Raw genomic sequence first — 15026 nt, 5'->3', positions numbered from 1 at the left:
CACTGATTATCACCTCAACTACTGTTTAACAGTCTGGTGTTAACACATGGTTGTCTGCCCATAGCAGGTAATTCCATACAAGTCAGGGGAGTGCACATATAAACCAATAATCATTGACATTTTGAACATAAATGGAAACGTACCATTGTTAACATCACTGTCAAAAGCTGAAATGTGGAACAACACATAAGATGCAGCATTGCCTCCTTTGTCGATTTTAACCTGGTTTTGTTTTTCTCCAAACAGTCCCCTCTTCATCCTATCCCTGCATCTCCCACCAGTCCGCAGTCTGGTCTAGATGGAAGTAACTCCACTTTATCCGGCAGTGCCAGCAGTGGTGTCTCTTCCTTGAGCGAGAGCAATTTTGGACATTCTTCTGAACCACCTCCTCGCACAGACACCATGGATTCTGTCCCCAGCCAGGCCTGGAACACTGATGAAGACCTAGAGACACCCTACCTCCCTGTCAGGTACAGTCTCTCTGAGCCTGATGTCCTAGAGTCACTCAAATCCCAGCCATGCCGAAGCCACTCTGCTCCATCTGGAGTCATTCCTCAGGACACCATGGACCCTCCTGCTCTACCCCCCAAACCTTACCACTCCCGGCTGCCAAACATGGAGAACGAGGAGGGGATGATAATTGAAGATGATGACAAACACCGCCCATTGCATCGTAAAGTGTCCCAACCAGCGAGTGGCGGAAAGGAAGAGCAGGCCAGAGTAGCATGGGAGCATGGCATCAGTGAGCAGTAGGGACAACTCCTGGTAAGCAGCTTGCGTCATCATTCCAGGTCTGACTACAAAGGAGAGAGATAAGGACTCGGAGAACAGCAAACCGATTTTCTACTGCTGCAAGTTTATGTCTGGAGCCCCAGAAGCAATTGGGCCAGCATGGGAGGTTGCTGCTTTCCTTTTTAATTTCTTTTTACACCTTCCCATTATGTTTTTTAACTTTCTGTGCAGTGGACAGTTTATTCCTTCTGCAGTTTCTTAACCACATCATATGGCACACAAGCCATAGAGACTTGCAGAAGCTGAAACAACTTTAAGTGGAGGGGGAAAAAAGGGGGGAACGTAGCAAGCTGATTTTGAAACTGCTTTCCTCCCAGTTCTGAGACGCACATGAGTAGAAGCAGTTGCACTAGGGACATATTTCTTTGCTGTACAGAAGTGAAAGCTCATTGCTGAAATCAGGGATTCTATGAACTGTCAAGGCTGGAAGGTGCATGAGCTGCAGGCAGTGGAAAGATGAAAATTCTAAGAAGAAATTGGCTCTCTTGAGAGCAAGATTGTACATATCTGTGCAGTGATCTCCCTGCATTGGTTCACAGGTGCTGAGGCAATTAACCAGTGGTGATGCACTGATTTCCAAGATACCATTTCCAACAAACTCTGCCTCCTTTGTTTTTTATGTACTGTTTGATTTCTTAAATTTGCTTTCACTGGCTAAACCAGCCTGCTTTCTCATTGGAATCATACGCTATTCATCTGTGCTACAGAATGAGAGGAGGTTAGTAGCCACTGGAGCTACAACCTAACTGTAGGCCTTTCCCATGCCCAACTTTGGGCAGGCTGTTGACACCAGCATTTCTATTCCAGTTTAAAAAATAAAAAAAAAAATACCAAACAAGAAACCAAACCACAACCAAATTGAGTTTCTCATGCCACAAGCTGGTTGATGATCCAGCCAGTAAAGAAAAGGTGGCTTAAATGTATCATATACAACAATCCTTGCCTCAGGGCTGAACATCACAATTGTCACCAACTTCCATCACCCAGGAGCTGAGATTCATTCCGTGTAAACATAAATGTCCGCAGTCCCTCCCCAAAACTCACTGCAGCTGGTGTGCAGAAAGAATCTCCATCTCTCACATTAGACAGAAAACACCAAGATTCAAGAAATGTCCAGTTTATAGTGTACACCCTAGAGTCGGGAATCTTAAAGGCAACCTGTAAAGGAGAAATGTGTTTCCTCTTTTGCTTCTTTAGAGAGGATTTAAGCAGCTTTAAGAACTGCTTCTTCTCTCTTCTAGAAGGTTGATTTATTTTCTTTTCTCCTCAGTCAGCAATAGAGCCTTTCCCCCCACCCCCAATTTTTTTTTTTATTAACAGGCTCCAGAAAGGACTGAAGAATGTTTAAAAACAAAAAAAATAAAACCCCAAAACCAAAAAACAGAACTATACAGAGGTGAAGACAGTACAAGTCCGTGAACACAAACCATGCCTTTTAGTTGACATTTGCTTAGTTCCATAACTTACAGACTAGGAAAAAATTCCGTGGTTCATAGAGCCAAGATCTGTTCTTTGAGAACACTTAAGAAATCTTACTCCTATTTTCATATTTTTCAAGAAACTTTCAATCAAGAGAGTATCAAATATTTAATGTTTTTAGATAAACAAGTGGTGTTCCTTCCTGCTCCCATGCCCACACACATTTTAGCCTTCCTTATGACCCCTTCCATCTGCAACTTGCAAAGCACACTGCAGGGGACGGTAACAGACCACCCCCGTTCTTACCACTGAAAATTCTGAAGCACATTCAAATAAGAGACTTGCCTCTACCACATCAATTAGTGTCAAACATAGCACTCAACTTTCATACTGAATTCTTGCCCTAACAACTCAGTTTTTCATGCTACAAACGGCATAAAGAAGCAAAAAAGGATATTACAAATCTTTTACAGGTCACCTTTAGCACTACCTCTAAATACAGTGACTGGGGCAGAGTACATTGCTTCTGAACTCTCCTAAATATGGTCTGTCTGTACAAAGTCTGGACTTAGTGGTTGTATGAAGGGGATTTTAAGAGGATTCGTTTGTTTTCATTCTCAAGCTCTAGCCCATGCAGAACTAATAAGTTATGGATTTGTTTCTTAAATGGCCTGTTTGGCTGGAACAAAGTCTCTCTTGCTTCCTCTATTTTGTTACTAACACAGGCTGCTTGTAATCATTATATCCTTCACAAATAAGACAAAGTAAAACCTGGCCTCTAGTGGATGTTTCATCTCTAGCAGGAAGGAGAGTTTTCCAAGGCTAGGACAGTCCCAAATGTTAATGAACCAAGCCGGATCTCTGGTACAGAACACATGTATGAAAACTCACTCAGAATTTTTTTTTGGTACAGGTAAGTCAAGGTAATTCCTTAGAAATGAGTGAAATATTTTCATATATGCTATTCTCCAATCTGAGACTCTTCAAGTAAAGTTTTTAAGAGAACTATGTGTTCGATTCAATTCACTCTCCCCCCAACCCCCTTTTTTTTTTTTTTGACAGGAGATTAAAAGTAGTGAATGTAGTGACTTACTGAGCTTCCTTATTGAAAAAAAAAAAAAACAAAAACCAGCAGGTCTTGCCAAGAAAACTCTGCAAAACCAAGAATGCAACTAACGTGGGACTAAGTCCCAGTCAGCTGGAAAACCTGAGCTCTAATCAGTCTCTCAAAACGTATCATCCTGCTCCGATTAGAGACATTGTACAATACCAGTGAATCCATTTTGGGAGTCTGACATTGCTATGGATTTGTAAGGGTTTGAAGATCAATCGGATGATGCATACAGATACCTAGTTTATGGCAGGTCCACACAGAGAAGGACAAATTGATGAACTTGCCAAATTTAAGCCACTCTGGAGTTAAATTTCTGTTACTGTTCTGACATCTACCAAGAATTCTGTCTCCCTTTTCAGTGCTTGCCTTAAAGGGTGCAGAAGATAGAGAGACTATCATTAAGATTTTGCAAATGTTGGAACTAATACTTCTTGGATAATACAATACTTCTCTGTAGGGCGAGATGTCTTAATAGCGTAGTACAACTCCAACATTGAGGTCAGTCCTGGAGTAGGTGGAAGCTGTTGCACTTGCCCAGCAGGATTTGAAGATTCCTTGTATAAACCACAGCAACAGGATGTTTTGAACAGGACCTTGTCATTCTATACTTAAACTTAATATGTACTTGCCTTCATCGGGTTTTCTTTGCATCACAAAATAGCATGTGCATTCCTGAGAGAACTGGTGGAATTCTGCTACAAATCTCTCCATCATCAATGTACCTGCTGGCCCCATCTGAAACAAAATTGAGAAGGAACTACAGTAGCAGAAGAAAAAGCAATTAAAACAAATTCTCTGAATCCTACAATTTTTTTTCCAGTGGTTGGCTTGGTTTTATTACTGTGTGCAAGACTAAGATTCTTTTCTGTCTTTTCCTCTGTTTGGTTTTTAGCTTACTTACCCTGTTTTAGCTAAGGGATATTGCATATCCCTTCTGTGGGGGAGAACTGGCCAAAACTGGGGAGGCTGGAGAGAGCAAGAGCCTTTGGGAAACAAATTATGTGGTATTTAAAATTTCCTCTGATCATGCTTCTTTGTAAATACCCCCATTTGAATGCTGTGTATTTGTACAGGAAATTGAGCAAAAAATGTATAGATTGTGATGTCTGACTGGTATTCTGCCCTGTAAATGTGTTTTTAACCTCTGGCATTCTGTGCTTATTTAAAAAAGGCAAAAACCTCTAACCACTTCTCTTTTGTGTATTCATGTTTAAAATAAAATGAAAACAGCTATCTTATCTATAATGGAAATCAAATTTAAAAAGGAAAAAATTAATTTGTACAAGTGTCCTAAAGGTACTTCATTGTATATATTGTGATAGCATGTTTCCAGAACCAACGAATAAGTGGTGTGAATTTTAGGTGTAAATATCTGCTGTTTGTTTTGGGTTTCTTTCCCTTACCCATTCACTCGACTGCTGTGATGTGGAATTAAAGATTAATACCTGATATTAAAATGGTACAGTTGTATGTCCATTGCTGTCCTCCAGACAGGGTTATCCTCAGGCTGCTCCAAACATTCACAAGACTTGGGGGGCAACCAAAAGGACCTTGTGGCTATTATGTATGGCGAGGCAACAGCTTCCACATTATTCTCATAGCTGACAATACACTTACTCTATTTAGTGTCAGCTTCTTAAAGCAAGCATCAGGCATATCCACCAGCTAGTCTAGTCAGGTAGATTTACATGACACGTGCAACAACCCAAGACATGGGTTTGAGGCAGTACTCTCAGAGATCAACTGAGTCAGTTCTCCAATACATATCTCACTATGTAGATTGCTACTTGAGGAGCGACATTTCTTTTTTATCGCAATAGCAAGATATTTCTCAATGTTCAGTATTTAAATACCAGTCATTTTAACAGAACAGGTGTGAAAGAACATTAAGACCTGTAGGAATGCAGGATTTTGGAATTAAGCGCTACTGGGACTTGCACACGTGAGTAATCTCAAAGATGTGCATCTTCTTCCATTAGCACTAACAAACAAGGTCAAGGTGCAGGAGACAGAAAAAGTAACCCATTTGTCCCATCCTGCCTTCACAAACTAACAAAAAAAAAAAAAAAAAAGTAAGAAACTTGCCCCAAAAGACAAGTTCAGCAGTAAAATATAGGAACAGTCTAACTTAAGCTGGCCATACGTGTACATAGACTGCCAAGCCACCCTCTTCATTGTACCATGTACAAATACTGAGAAGACGCAGATGGTAATGAGGCACTTCAAAGTCCATCTAAAATATCAAAATGTGGCTTAGCTAAAGTATTCACCTGACACCTGAAAAACATCTGTATAAGTTAAACCCTTTGAGACTGTTCCTAGACCAACTTACCAAATCTTAGTTAAGTAAATATTTGTTTTATTCACCTAAAAGACATTTAATAACCAAACATAGGAAATAAAAACTGTATTTGGCACAACAAAAAAAGTGTGAAGCCTTTGGCTTTAAACAAGGGTTAAAAAAGTTTTAAAAGAAACCAGATTTCGAACAGAACATTTTTTTCAGTGCAAGTCTCTGCAAAATACTTTATTTCAGCTAAGGCAACGCAAGTCAGATTGAAATCTAAATACCACATTCAAATAGCTCACCTTATCTAAATAAGAAAACTTTAGCACAGTTTCAACGTATGAATTGTGCAACTCAGTATGAATTTCATTATATAGCTGATAAGAGGTGAAATTAAACCTCTGGAAAGGACTATAACCTAGCTGATAAATATTCAGCCCTCTTAACCTTAAACCTCCTGGCAACACCAACAACTCCAATCACCACAGATTTACCAAGCCCAATTAACTCTGCTGCTCACCCCTCGCATGCTGCCATTGCCCTGTTAGCCTGTAGTGACTGATCAGCCCAGAGAAAAGGCAGCTCCAGGGAGACCTTATAGGAGTCTTCCAGTACTTAAAGGAGGCCTGCAGGAAAGGTGGGGAGGGACTCTTATCAGGGAGTGTTGTAACAGGATCGGGGGTAATGGGTTTAGGCTGAGTAAAATTAGACTACACACGAGGAAGATTGCCCAGAGGAGCTGTGGGTGCCCTGACCCTGGCAGGGCTCAGGGCCAGGTTGGACAGGGCTGGGAGGAGGGGTCCCTGCCCACAGCAGGGGAGTGGAACTAGGTGATCTTTGAGGTCTCTTCCAACCCAAACCAGTCTATGACCTCTTCCTACCACATGACTTAAGAGCTAAGCATACTCCAGCTCCCCTATTAGCCCTACCCTGCTCACACCTTCCTGTTGTACTACCAGCCTACCAAAACCACACGCTGCAGGAGCCCCAGCCAAGCCCAAAGAGTTACAGCTACCTGGCTCCTCTTAATCTTTTTCTTCATGTAGAGCATTTTCAGCTATAGCAATTGCCTGGTTAGAAACCACCTCAACACCAACTTTGGTGGTTATGAATGGGGAAAACAAGCAAATGATTTAATGCTGAAATTGATTTCTGCTTCTCTGTAACAGCTCCCTTTCTCTAACTATCACCCTTTTCCACAAGGAAAACTGAAAAGGGATGATCTATCTAGGTATCCTTTAAATAACCCACCTTTCTCTCACTCACACATGCCCAGATACAATGGAATAATGCCTAGCCTTCGCTCTAAAACCACCTATGGCCTGAAAAATAAAGTCACACCCTATCATCTATGCAGTGCAACACTAAATTGCTAGCAGACTACCCATCCATAATCATATTGTGATGATATCACAGAGTGCCTAGTTCCTAAAGCTTGCAAAAAGCTGACCAGATATCACTAGAAGTTTACTACTCACTCGGTTACATGCTCCAGCTCTAAACCTGTGATTGTTCACTGGCACAGTAACTCTCCTGTTTCCCAGCAGCTCGCTTCTTTGGTACTATTTGGCTTAGCTAATACTAGGACCAAACCCATAGCCAAAGGCTTCCAACGAGCATGGGAAACACAAGCACCTCTGTCCCCCACAGCATCCTGTAGGGTATAGCAACTGTAATGGACACAGCACTAGCAACCTCCCCAACAGAGAGCTAATAGCTTTCTGTTTGATCAGTCTAACTGCACAATTTAGGACAGGACCAGAAGCCCCCATCGCTGGCACATACACCCTTTGCACCTTCCTCACAACAATGTAAAACTCCACCCACATTTTGTCAATCTCAAGTTCTCACATACAGGAAGACCTCTTCTCCTTCCTTGTTCTTGTCATATTCCTCTTTATTCCAAAGAGAGAATTAGTTGATTAATATCCTCCTCCAGCTATAGTTCTAACTCAAACATTAAAATGGGACAGTAAAACAGTAGCTAAAGCCTCCTTAACAACTATGGGGCATTTAAACAATAAAACCAAATAACTTTCAGATACAGAACTAAATCCTCAGCCCAAGCATTTTTAAAAGATAGACACTAGGAACCATGAATGTTGCCGCAACTCAAAGCATCCTGAGCACATGACACTGCAGGAGGATCTCTGAGGCTCAGCCAACATCCTGAATATTAACCGCTTACTGCTTACACATGTGGAAATTAAGGACTACATTTAAAAAAAGAAAAGGGAAAAAAAAAAGTTTCTTGCCTTTTCAACACCCATTTAACTTAAGACTGGTAACAGTCAGAATGTCCCAACACTGCTGAGGACCAGCACAAGCTCTCCATCACCTGTGTTTCAGACATGAGAAATCACTAGCACTCAGAGAGACAGTGGCTGGAGGGTGGTGGAATGAGCAGAACCCTAGAAACCTTGCCAGGGATCAAAAAAGAAGCAGCAATTAAAATGAAGGCAATCCTTCCTAGCTCAGAACATTGGAAAATAATCTACAAATAAAAAGAAGGGGGTGGGGCGCGGGTGCTGTCAAAAGGAATCTTTGTTCTTCCCCAGACCCATCTGAGGATGTCATATTAAAACACAGAGAGGCTCATTTCCCAAGCCAAAACCAAATAAAATCACTCCTATCCCTTCACACAGTCAGTTCTATAGCAATATATTAAATTCCTACTTTATTTGAAGATGTTTCATAATTGCACTCCTTTGATCGTTAAATTTCTTCCCTACTGTGAAGTTCCTAAATTCTCCTAATTCTGAATGTAAGCCCTACTTCCAACTAATTAACATGCCGCTTCATCTTGTGGTTCTTCTGGCCAGTACCCTGGTAAGAACCGAGGGCAATTTAAGTAACTACTTGTCCGCACAACTAAGTGACTTTAGCAAGCAATCAGAAAAGCCAATAATCTTCCTAAAGTACACTGACATTGAGTAATTCTGGGAATCATGATGGACTGATTAAAAAAGAAAAAAAAACAACAACAAAGACAATATCATTACCAATCTTAATAAACACATTTTGAGAGAGAACAAGATCTAGAAAGGTGAAAAGCTACCTCTTCTATCTGATAAACACACATGATGTATACACACGGCAAGATACAGTGTCTTAATTACTACTCACCTACTACGTGACCTTTGCTGAACCAGGTTGCTCCTCCTCCCCATCCTGCCTCTCTCACCTCTGTCAGGCTTACAACTTGCAGCTGATGACCTGCAATAAAATTCAGACTCTTGACACTGAAAAAATTCCTCACAGCTCCTACCACAGCTTTGCTTCGGGCAGGCACAACCAGGCTGCCTCATTAGTCTTCCTGTACCAAGAGAAGCCACCAAGCTAAGATGTGCACTGCCTTGCTGTTGCACAGGGCTACGTGACTTTGCCTCTACCTTCTTTTACTAGAATGATAGCCTAGGACATGTACAGTTAACACATAGCCCCATAAGACAAGAAACTATCAGCAGGTGTGTACTGCCCTCCCAGGTGGCCTACAACTCCAAAGGGATTGAAGTGGTAAACTCAGAGGGTTGGGGATAGTTCTCAGCACATCCTGTGAGGCCTTTGGGAACAAAAGGTGATTAGCCCAATGACTGGGATAATAAGTAGGAATTTAAATTAAAAGTTTAAAAAAATCTTTTCCTGAGTCTGAAAAAGCATCACCATCCCCCAAGAAGCCAGAAACAAGCCATACGCAGGCTGCTACTTTAACCACTCAACTTTCAGCTGTCCCACTGCAAAGGATTCAGGCCTTGTAACTCGCAGGGCTACAGGCTTAACCAAAGGCCACGCCGAGTGGCTCCATTAGCGCTGGCACCGCGGCTGAGGGGAGGCCTGTCCCTACCGCAGCCGCTCCAACACCTCACAGGAGGATGGGAGGGGGGCTCCCTCCCAAGGGCCACCCGCCCTGGGGGCTCCTCTCTGCCCCGCCAAGCTCCCTCCCCCCGCCTCACCCACACACCCTCAGGCCACAGCAGCCCCGAAAACCAGAACCTCTGCGACCTGAAGCCTCCGTCGGCACCAGCCCCCGCGCTGCTCGAGGGCCTCGCCTCAGCCAGCCTCGCCCGCCCCGAACGGCCGCACACGGCCAGCAGCCGAAGGGCCAGCCCCGCGCCGCCCACCCTGCACGGCCGCAGCCCGCGTGTGCCGCTCGGCCCGGCCCCGAGGCAGGTGCTGACGGCGAGCCAAGGCCGAGCCACCCCCGCCGCGGCCCTCAGCGCGGCCCGGCTGCAGGTGTGAGAATCTGCCCCTTTAGAAGATGGCGCCCGCAGGCAGCCGCCGGGAAGCGCACGAGGCCGTCTTTCCCTTAACAAAAATGGCGGCAAAAGGGAGGCGGGGAAACTCGCCGCGCGCCGGCGTTCCGCCGCCTCCCCCAATCAGCAGCCGCCAACTCTCCCGTGGAGGCCGCAGCGTGGCCAATGGCAGGGGGGAGCGTGGACGCCGGGCCGGGAGCGGCCCAATGGGGTGGTGGCGGCGGCGGGGGGAGCCGGCGCGGGGGCGGCGGTGCCGGTGCCGGTGCGGCGGGCGCAGTGCACGCGGGCTGCCGAGCGAGGCGGGATGCGGGCGGCCCACGGGCTCTGGGCGGTGCTGGCCCTGCTCCTGCTGCCGGCCGGCGGCCGGGCCCTGCACGACGGGGAGTGCGAGGGTGAGTGGGGCCGGGCCGGAGGGGGGGCGGGCCCGGCCCGGCTGGCGGTCCCCGGGCCCGGTGAGGCGAGGCTGCTCCTCGCCGCCCGGCCCGCCCGCCGGACCAGGGGCCGGGACGCGGGACAGCGCCGCGGCGGGCCTGGGGGCTGGGCTGCGCGCCGCCGGCGGGGCGCGGTGACAGCCCTGAGCCGCCGAGGCCGGGCCGGGGCGGGAGCGGCTCCTGTCGGCGTAGAAGTCCCCCGAGTGCGCCCCGGGCCGGGCGAGCCGCTCGGGGCCGGGGGCGGGCGCGGGGCGGGGCGCGGCGCTGCCCCTCTGCCCCGAACCGGGCCCGGCCCGCGGGGCGGCTCCTCCCTCCCGGCGCTGCCGCCGCCACAAGTTGCCGGTATCCGCCGGCGGGTTCCTGGGAGCGCGGAGCTCCCGCGGGGAAGGCAGGCGCCCCCCGGGGGGATGGGACCGGCTCCCCTCGGGCCGCGGGGTCCGGCTGTGCCCCCCGGGCGCCCGGAGCGGGAGGGGGTGGCTGCTCACCGGGCGACCCCCGCTCCCCGCGGTGTTTATTGCCGTTACCTGGGCGCTGGCCGCCGGAGCGGTGGGTGCCCCCTCCGCAGCCGCTCCGAGTCAGGCCCGGTGCTTGGCGTACCGCCCCAAGGCCGAAGCCCCCAGGCTGGGGGCTGCGGAGCTGCACGGCCGGGCCGCGGTAGCGGAGCACATTCCCCCGGCAAAGCAAGGAAAGCGTGAGGTGGGGCTCTAGTGAGTGGTCAGGAGTTTGTGGTACTAATCCTCACCCCTTCCTCCTTTTTGTAGGGAGAGAAACAGTAAGAAGGAGGGGGAGGGGACATAGTAAATCAAAACTTTTGGCTGCTGTCCCAGCACTAGGTTGGAAACTTGTTTCTGCTGTACTATAGTCATCGGTACCACTGCCTGCAGCATCTTCACTCTTTCCAAAGGTTCTCACTTCCAAACAGCGCACAGTGGACATCAGTGCGTGCCTGTGACTGGGGACAAACTGATGTGAGGTAAATGACAGTGTTGTACACGTACAAGAAAATGTTTTCCTAAACGGCCCAGCTTATAATTCTACTTTTAACATAATGAGAGTAAGTTTCTGCTTGGTTTCGTGATGATCACACTCGATTTCCTGTATCTGCCCGGTTTCCCTGTGCCATGGCTTGTGCTCAGAGTTGAATACAAGTTGCTAATGACAACGATACTTGCCAGTCTCTTCCTGCTGGGGTAAACAAATCACATGAAAGACGTAACTCGTAACATTCCTCTAGGGCAGAGGTCCTCAAACTACAGCCCGTGGGCCAGATACAGCCCCCCAGGGTCCTCAATCCGGCCCCCGGTATTTACAGAACCCCGGCGGGGGTTGGGGGGGGAAACCAAGCAGCCACAGATGACCTCCTGCCACTTCATCCACGCGCCAGCCTCCTGTTTAAAAAGTTTGAGGACCCCTGAGCTAGGGGCAGCCCAGCGCCTGGCTTGTCTCCCACCTGGAAGCTGTGAGAATCCACAGGTCCTGCTGCAGGAGTTGGTGGGACCGCAGCGCTTTTGGTCCAGGCGATGCTGATACTCCCAGGCGAGCTGCATGAGCAGCGGCGTGAGGCCAAACCTGACACTCGAAAACTCTCACTGTCTCCCTCAGTGCCCTGCCCCATAGCTCCTGCCTACTCTAGGGGTCCGCCCGCCGCCCCAGCTACGCAGGCGTGCTGTGCCACCCACGGTGTGCTGCGCTTGGGCTACAGCGTATGCAGAGTGACTGCTGCCCCAGGGGAAAGGGTAACGACTGAGACCCTGTGTGCCCTTCCCGTGGGTGGGAACTTGGATCTCTCCTCTCAGCTGCTGGTGCACTTGTGGGAGTTTCATTATCTTTAAGACTCTTCCTTATTTCAATCTGAAACTGATTCAGAAGCCTGTGGGAATGAAGAGAGGAGAAACACACCAAGTGGACATAGCGTGTGACCACACTATTCCTTTCTCTTGGAAATAACTTGCCTATGAACTGAACTGACTTGATAATCAGTGATACTGTATTACTAAAACCAGCACATGTGGAGTCTAACAGGATTATGTCAAGAGAGTTGTTTTTCAATCAGAACTTTGGTTTTGAAGCCTATGGTCTGATAAATTGCTTCTCCAAGTGGAAAGAATAAGACAAAAATAAGTTTACATTTTTGCACAGGCACTGTTTGGTCTTGTATCCCTCAGCTGAATCCTGCTGCTCACTCAGGACAGTATATAGAAGCCGCTGCACACTTCCATGGATCTGGTTTCTCAGATTTCTCAAAAACACGCTAAAAATACCAGGGCATATTGTTGATTCACGCATGATCTGAAAGACTTACTGAAATATGTGTGAAGTCACTGACTACTAATGCAGCTTCTAGAAGTTCTATTCTCCAAATTCCTTACTATGTTTCCCTACAAGTGCCCTCTAAGAGCTGCCACAAGATTACTGCACTTGGCAGATTACCCTGTCCATCTTCCCTTCCAGTGTGCATCACGTTCCTGGGAAGGTTCTACCGGAGTCTAAAGGACAACGATGTTGAATTCACACCTGCCAGTATTGAAAAGGAGCTCTTGAAATCCTGCAAAGAAGCAAAAGGCAAAGAGAACCGCCTGGTAAGTCGTAAGAGTCAACGATACTTGCCTCCTGAAGCAGTAAGTTGTAGAATACTTGGCAAAGGAGGGGAAACTAGTGGTTTGAGTTTGTATGATACGGCTTCCCAGGGGCTGTTCTTCCTAGCTCTGTGGCCGCAATTGGTCCTGTATTTTTTATAATAGAGGACTTAAGGAGTTGGATCTCTTAGCCTTAAAAAAAAAAAAAAGCCACCAATTTGTCAACAGCTATCTTACTGGCTGACCTTGTTTCTCCCTGTTACTGAAGTGCTGGGGATTCACAGCTTTTATTTGCTGTAGGACTTCCTTGTCCCTTAAACTGTATTTGGGGTGCTGTATAAGCTGTTAAAATATTTATGCTCTTCAGTTGTTTAGCTGAAAACTAAATAAAAAGGAAAACCAGATTGCCCTAACTAGAAACAGAAGTCAGTCTGCAAATGAAGAGCCCCAAGGGAAAGGCCTTGAACTCTCCTAAGAAGAGAACTGGAGAGACACCATCAGAAAGCAGAGGGGGAATGCTTCAGAAAGAAGACTTTATTCTTAATCCAATTTTTCAGAAAGTTGAGAAACCAGACGACCAGCCTCAACAGCTTTAGAAGTGGTGTGATGGGAAATGTCTGCTCAGTAGCCTGGGCTCAGAGTTAGGGTTCCTTCTGCCTGCCTGTAGCAGTCACTTGGAAAGGTTCTGTTACAGTAGCTGCAAAACCTGAGTGAGAAGACTGATAGGAAACTCCCTTTTAAAGGCATTTTTCCATGCACACACACACCCCTCATTCTTTTCTTCCCTCTAGTGCTATTACGTTGGGGCCACAAGCGACGCGGCCACCAAAATCATTAACGAGGTATCAAAGCCCATGAGTCATCACATCCCCGTGGAAAAGATCTGTGAGAAACTAAAGAAGAAAGACAGTCAGATCTGTGAACTAAAATACGGTGAGTTGCCAGCATAAGAGGAAATGCCTGTGCTTTTCTGGGGTACGGACTGTCTGGGTAAGACAGCGTGCTAAAACTGCTCAGCCCTAAGCTCTGTAGGAAGCTCACAAGCCTAGTGAGGCTGCACAGCCTGGGTTGCTCTCCATGAACAATTGTCCTAGAGAGTTTTGTGGAGATGCTCAGGTAAGACCGTTGCCTACTAACCCTTTCTAGCTTCTGCGCAGCCACTATCTGCCTTGAAGTAAGTAACTCCCAGGCATATCAGCGCTACGGTGCTCAGGCCACAGCTTGGAATACCGTATTTAGGAGAGTGTGCAGTAAGGCTTGTCCGGGGGAGCAGCCAGGTCTGTCACTATGGCTGGGCTGCGCGCCCTTAGCTGAGCTGCGCAGCCCTGGCTGCTCCCTGGGCTCTCGCCTCTGGTGCCCTGCACAGGGCACTCAGCACTCTTGGTTCTTACCGCCTTCCTGGAACGCTCGCGCTCCTGGGTGATGTACACTTCCCAAAAAGACTAATATGAAGAACGGTCTGGGAAATGCCTCCTCCTGACTGCTTTCCTCTCTCTCTGCCCTTGCCTTCCCCGGAGACGCCCCTTGGATTGCGGGTCTCCCCACCCCACGCTTCTCGTCCTGACGTCCTGTTGCTTCCCAAAAAGCTTTCTGTTGTCGCTTGTCTGTGCCCCTGAAACCACCCTGCCGCCTCTCATTGATCCAGCGGAAGAGAAAATTAAAGTATCGCTGCTGGCGTCAGAAAGGGGCTCTCAGGGCTGTTGCCGAACTGCTGCGTCCCGGCTCCAGCCAAACGGAGCGGCTCCCGGAGCGGCTCCCGGCGCTACCGCCTCGTGCGCTGTGCGGGGCCGGGGCCCCCCCTCCCCACGCTCCGCGCCGCTCCCCGCAGCGGCCGCCGCCGGGCCCGGCCCGGGGGCGGTGGCCTCGCCCCGCTGAGCGCGGCTCTGCTCTCCCCGCAGACCGGCAGATCGACCTGGGCACCGCCGACCTGCGCAAGCTGCGCGTCAAGGAGCTGCGGCGCATCCTGGACGACTGGGGCGAGGCGTGCAAGGGCTGCGCCGAGAAGGGCGACTTCATCCGCCGCATCCACGAACTGATGCCCAAGCACGCGCCCCGGGCCGCGGGCGCCCGCGCGGACCTCTGAGCAGCTGCGCGCGCTGTACGGGACGGTCATTAAAAGTGCAACGGCCCCACCGGGCGGACGCGTGCCGTGTC

The 15026-nt window shown here is 48.2% G+C and overlaps 2 protein-coding genes and 1 long non-coding RNA gene across 15 annotated transcripts in view; 2 read left to right on the top strand and 1 right to left on the bottom strand.

Moving 5' to 3' along the window:
- The window catches only part of DOCK3 (dedicator of cytokinesis 3), a 225428-nt gene extending 220654 nt beyond the window's left edge, over positions 1 to 4774 (top strand). For all 13 annotated transcript variants that reach the window (XM_055806350.1, XM_055806345.1, XM_055806352.1 and 10 more), the window contains one exon: positions 247 to 4774. In XM_055806350.1, the coding sequence (XP_055662325.1) occupies positions 247 to 753 (507 nt within the window). In that variant the 3' untranslated portion in view covers positions 754 to 4774. The remainder of the gene's footprint in view (positions 1 to 246) is intronic.
- On the bottom strand, positions 3921 to 11194 carry LOC114013311 (uncharacterized). Its single transcript, XR_008747512.1, has 3 exons — positions 10821 to 11194; positions 8739 to 8828; positions 3921 to 4060 (listed from the first exon to the last, which is right to left on the bottom strand). It is a non-coding gene; the product is annotated as an uncharacterized LOC114013311 (long non-coding RNA).
- MANF (mesencephalic astrocyte derived neurotrophic factor) lies at positions 10084 to 15009 on the top strand. The gene is made up of 4 exons (XM_055806358.1): positions 10084 to 10257; positions 12748 to 12875; positions 13664 to 13805; positions 14771 to 15009. Exons 1-4 carry the CDS (start codon positions 10170 to 10172, stop codon positions 14953 to 14955), a joined length of 543 nt encoding a protein of 180 aa, XP_055662333.1. The 5' UTR covers positions 10084 to 10169; the 3' UTR covers positions 14956 to 15009.
- The last annotated feature ends 17 nt before the right edge of the window (positions 15010 to 15026 follow it).

The sequence above is a fragment of the Falco peregrinus genome, chromosome 5, assembly GCF_023634155.1.
Source record: "Falco peregrinus isolate bFalPer1 chromosome 5, bFalPer1.pri, whole genome shotgun sequence".
In the NCBI taxonomy this organism is placed as follows: domain Eukaryota; kingdom Metazoa; phylum Chordata; class Aves; order Falconiformes; family Falconidae; genus Falco; species Falco peregrinus.
This window is presented reverse-complemented; position numbering and strand designations above follow the sequence as displayed.

What these genes read in the sequence shown, in the direction of transcription:
- MANF (XM_055806358.1), top strand. Translation starts at nt 10,170, where the DNA reads ATGCGGGCGGCCCACGGGCTCTGGGCGGTGCTGGCCCTGCTCCTGCTG. An exon ending in AAGGCAAAGAGAACCGCCTG is followed by an intron (nt 12,876 to 13,663) that starts GTAAGTCGTAAG and finishes TCTTCCCTCTAG; the next exon opens with TGCTATTACGTTGGGGCCAC. An exon ending in GATCTGTGAACTAAAATACG is followed by an intron (nt 13,806 to 14,770) that starts GTGAGTTGCCAG and finishes CTCTCCCCGCAG; the next exon opens with ACCGGCAGATCGACCTGGGC.